The sequence below is a fragment of the Oratosquilla oratoria genome, chromosome 20 (genome assembly GCF_046742065.1).
Source record: "Oratosquilla oratoria isolate Oo_2021 chromosome 20, ASM4674206v1, whole genome shotgun sequence".
Classification (NCBI taxonomy): Eukaryota; Metazoa; Arthropoda; class Malacostraca; order Stomatopoda; family Squillidae; genus Oratosquilla; species Oratosquilla oratoria.
In genome coordinates this window covers 45,704,019-45,709,018 of record NC_134796.1, presented here as the reverse complement: position 1 = coordinate 45,709,018, position 5,000 = coordinate 45,704,019, and the positions used below count along the sequence as shown (strand labels likewise).

At 43.1% G+C, this 5,000-nt stretch overlaps 1 protein-coding gene across 1 annotated transcript in view; it reads right to left on the bottom strand.

The window, feature by feature from the left end:
* LOC143036535 (arrestin homolog) overlaps positions 1–5,000 on the bottom strand; it is a 91,549-nt gene that overhangs the window by 5,958 nt on the left and 80,591 nt on the right. The window contains exons 5-6 of the mRNA XM_076204009.1: positions 1,916–2,027; positions 649–760 (exon numbers count right to left, since the gene is read on the bottom strand). Coding sequence (XP_076060124.1) covers positions 649–760; positions 1,916–2,027 — 224 coding nt within the window. The remainder of the gene's footprint in view (positions 1–648; positions 761–1,915; positions 2,028–5,000) is intronic.

Sequence of the window (5,000 nt, the reverse complement as noted above, 5' to 3'; positions counted from 1 at the left end):
GGGTGAACTAAGTCTCTAACCTGCTCGTCGAGGGTGAACTAAGTCTCTGACCTGCTCGTCGAGGGTGAACTAAGAGTCTGACCTGCTTGTCAAGGGTGACCTAAGTCTTTGGTCTACTTTTCGAGGGTGACCTGAGTCTCTGGCCTTGTCGAGGGTGATCTACCTGCTTGTCGGGAGTGACCTAATTCTCTAGCCTACTTTTTGAGGGTGACCTGAATATCTGACCTGCTTGTAGAGAGTGACCTAATTCTCTAGCCTACTTTTTTGAGGGTGACCTGAATATCTGACCTGCTTGTCGAGAGTGACCTAATTCTCTAGCCTACTTTTTTAGGGTGACCTGCTTGTCGAGAGTGACCTAATTCTCTAGCCTACATTTTGAGGGTGATCTGAATAATTGACCTGCTGGTCGAGAGTGACCTAATTTTGTAGCCTACTTTTTGAGGGCGATCTGAATATCTGACCTGCTTGTCGAGAGTGACCTAATTCTCTAGCCTATTTGTTGAGGGTGACCTGAATGTCTGACCTGCTTGTCAAGAGTGACCTAATTCTCTAGTCTACTTTTTTGAGGGTGACCTGAATGTCTGACCTGCTTGTCGAGAGTGACCTAATTCTCTAGCCTACTTTTTGAGGGTGACCCGAATATCTGACCTGCTTGTCGAGGGTGACCTGCATGTGTAGTTTCCCTGGCGAGAGGAGGAATTCCTTGGCGCCCGAAGCGACAGGCTGCTTCCCCTGCTTGGCCGGAGCGTACTGGAGGCGTCTGTGTGGGAAGAGAGAGAAAGAGAGAATGAGAGAGAGCGTGAGATTATTATTATTATTTTTTTTTGGGGGGGGGGTGGACTGCTTTCGATCGAAAGGATTGGTGCAGGATTGTAGGATGTCGTCATCTCATAGTTCCTACCCCTCCTCCTCCTCCTCCTCTTCCTCTTCCTCCTCTTCTTTTCATCGTTCTCCTTGTACTCCTCCCCTCGCTCCACATTCCCTTTCTTCCTCCTCCTCCTCTTGCTCCTCCTCGATCGAAAAGGTTGGTGCAGGATTGTAGGATGCCGTCATCTCATAGTTCCTCCTCCTCCTCTTTTCATCGTTCTCCTTGTACTCCTACCCTCGCTGCACCTTCCCCTTTCTCTTCCTCCTGTTCCTCCTCCGTGTTCCTCTTCCTTGTCTTATTCATCTTTGTCCTCCTCTTTCATCGCCTATCCGTGACCTTTAATCCCTCCTCGAGTATTTAGTTCTCATTGTGATCAATCACTTCCAGGCACTATTAACCTTTTAATGGCTTAACCTGAATGAAGAAGAATTCGTTAAAAGTGGCGAACATCTACCCGAGAATGATTCTATTCAAGGCTAAGTAAATACTTATGAAATGTTGTGTAATTTCTCCCAGGACTTTTACGTTGATTTGTGTGTAAGCTGCGTTAGAGGTAAAAGCTCAGCTCGGAGGTAGAATGTCACATGCTATATAATATATATATATATATATATATATATATATATATATATATTATATACCATGCCAAGGGAGGTAGCCAAAGTCAAAGGTATAAATCCACTCCCACCTATTTCATCCCCACATACTCCCTCTTTTCTTGGCTCCTGGATGACAGGTCATTCTTGCATCTCCAACTGCCCTGGTTCAAAAGCAATGCAGCAAGACACAGCACATCCACAGCAAAGCCGCTTCATTTAATCGGTGACCCCCCCCTCTCTCCGTCCCCCCATGCAGAAAAAGAGAAGACGGGGGAAAATCCCTTCAGGCTGCGTCAAAATATTCACACATACTTCCTCACCCTCATCCCCCACCCACTCCCTTCATAGTCAAGACTTAATCCTTTTTCATTTTTCTCAATCCCTAACAACAACTGGACGAAATCGTTTGGCCTTAACCAGAAGAAAAGTTCGAAAGTGTGCCACTCACCTGATGCCCAGTTTGACGCAGGACCTCCTGTGGGGCTGGTCGTCACAGTGGTCACCCACAAAGACACGAAGCTCCCACTGGACTCCGCAAGGCTTCCCCTCATCCTCCCGGGCTGAAGAAAATAATAATGATAATAGTAATAATGATAATAAATAGAATTAATAATAATAATAATCATAATCATAATAATAATAAATAAAATAATAATAATAATAATAGTAATAATTAATAGCATAAATAATAATAATAATAATGTGTGAACGGCGGACAACTCATCCCACCGGCAGGCGTCGTTGATTGGTGTTCCGGCAAGAGACGTCGCCTCGTCCCTTTCTTGTCATGTATAAATTAGCCAACTTGACTTCGAACATTATTCCTCTGAAGAAACCACTCAGGCGAAACTAGTTAGGAATAAAAGTATTTCCCTCAGCCCGTGTTCCCTTTACCTCCTACCCACAAATGATGATGATAATAATAATAATGAGGTTATGATAACAGGTGAGTAACTGCGGCCGAAGCCGTCATCTTTGCCCTGTTATGCGCTTTAGGGACTGTCGAGGCAGCCAACAGTCACTGCTGCGAATGTGAGTGCGGGACTCGAACCCACAACTGAGCGGATGCGAGACCAGCACGCTTTCGATGAAGCCTCCAGAGCACGTGGTAGTAACATTAATGAATAATAGATACTGAAAAACAAAGAGATTCATTTAGAGGAACGAACAAGAGTGGGTGTTTTGACAAAGAGGAATATGTACATAAAGAGCCCTTTGACACAGTCTGTCTTTCTCTCTCTCTCTCTCTTTCTCTCTCTATCCCTCCTCAGTATTGGCTGTATTGCTATCCGTGTCCCACTATGCAATGATCGTTTTCAGCACTATTAGTACTATTTGCTTAATACTTGATCTTGGAAAAGCTCCAAGAAGAGAAAAATGTAATGTAATACTGAAACCTTGTATTTTCGTTTATTATTTATTCACTTGTTTATTTATTTTTCGTTTTCATTAAAATCGACTTGAACAAGAAGTTGAATCAGGTAGAAGCAGCTATTGTTGTCTATATATATATATGTGTGTGTGTGTGTGTGTATATATGTATATATATATATGTGTGTGTGTGTGTGTGTGTTCACCTTGGTCTTTGGATCACGTGCTGGACTCTTGATCGACAGCTATTTCCCTTCCGGAAGAGAGCTCAGAGCTCGTATGACCGATCTATGGGTAATGCTGTGACATTACACGCGCACACCCCCCACCTCCCCGCCCATGAGAGTTGGAGTAACGACTCGAAGCGCAGCGATACTGAAATTATTTCAGCCCTGGGCAGGATTCGAACCCAGACCACCGTAGTGACAGTCGGGGACTCTACCAACCGTGCCACCGAGTTGTGTGTGTGTGTATCTTGAAGTTTTGCCAAAAATACCAATATTTTCTTCAAATCTTGAAGTCTTTCGAAAAAAGAATATAAATCTGAACAAAGAAAAGGTTCCATCATGATTCGGGTGGCATGGAGGGATTGGGTGAGGGTTGGGGGTGCTCCCCGTAGCGGTCAAACGAGGTCCGATCGCGGTACTGATTAATAGGGGAAGAGGAGACACTAAAGGAAATCTATCGTTGGTTTGGGATCGTCTCTCAAGTTACCTGAATTGGATACAGTGTGTGTGTGTGTGTGTGTGAGTGGAAGGGAGTTTTGCTGTACAGCTATTGCGACGTAAGAATCTAAGAAATTAACAAAGCCTCTGAGATTATTGTTACTCACTGGTGATTTACACTCAAGCCCCGCCCCCCTTTAACACAAAATCGAAAGGGGGCGGGGCTTACGAGTGACGTCATGTCGTTACCTCAGTAAGCCTGAGGACGACATGACGTCATCGCGCTTCACATTTCCAACTCGAGTAGATAGTTTTTTATATATAGTATACGAGATTCTATCCACGTGTAAAGGGGGCGGGGCTTATGAATGACGTCATATCGCTGTCGAAGACGAACGACTTGACGTCAAGACGTCGACGTTTTCAGCAAATTTGTTGTAAAATTAGTAACGAAAATAGTCAATATGACAACCTTTTACGCACCAACGAAGGAGAAGGTTACCAGTCATCATTTTTTTATGCTGTGTAACAAAGTAAAGTTTAAGAATATTTTTTCTTTCTCTTTTTTATTTTTCTTTGTAATGAGATCATAAAGTATTAGTCTTTTCTTACATAACGTGATTTGTGTTAGCAGTACGTAAGAGGAGGTAAAGGTAGCTGGTTTTAACCAGAATAATATTTTTAAGTGAGACAAAACTCACTGAAGTGTTCATTGTTTTATTCTAGGTGCCCTCAAACTATTTTATTCACACATATATATATATATATATATATATGTATATATATATATAAATATATATATATATATATATATATATATATATATATATAAGGTGTGCCCTACTAAATATATTTTGATATTGCGAGCCAAGTCCATTCTGGTACAGACTTTAGCTGAATAAAATCGTCTGCTGCTCGACGTAACATCTAGACAATGCGGCACTTGACTGGATGGGCCATACAATGATGAATAAAATCACCTGGCGACAGGTAAGAGAGTGTAAGGGGAAAGTCCCTCTTTTTTTAACAAGTACAGGAGGATTTTTTTTTTATCAAGTTATGTTCAAAAGTTTTGGGCAAAGCTTTTTGTGTTCACTTCAAAACGGCTGGATTTGCCTGGGGGACACTGATATAACATTATCACTGTAAATATACAAGCGAGTTAGGCTCTCTCTCTCCCTCTCCCTCTCTTTCTCTCTCTCTTTCCCTCCCTTTTTCTCTCTCTCCCCCTCACCCTCTCTCTATCTCTCTCTCTCTCTCTCTCTCTCTTTCTCTCCCTCTGTCTCTCCCTCCCTTCTTTCTCTCTCTCTCTATCTCTTTCCCTCCCTCTGTCTCTCCCTCTCTCTCTCTCTCTCTCTCTCTCTCTCTCTCTCTCTCTCTCTCTCTCTCTCTCTGTGTGTGTGTGTGTCCCTCATCCCCCCATCTCTCTCTCTCTCTCTCTCTCTCTCTCTCTCTCCCTCTCTTCTTTCTCTCTCCCTCTCTTCTCTCTCTCTCCCT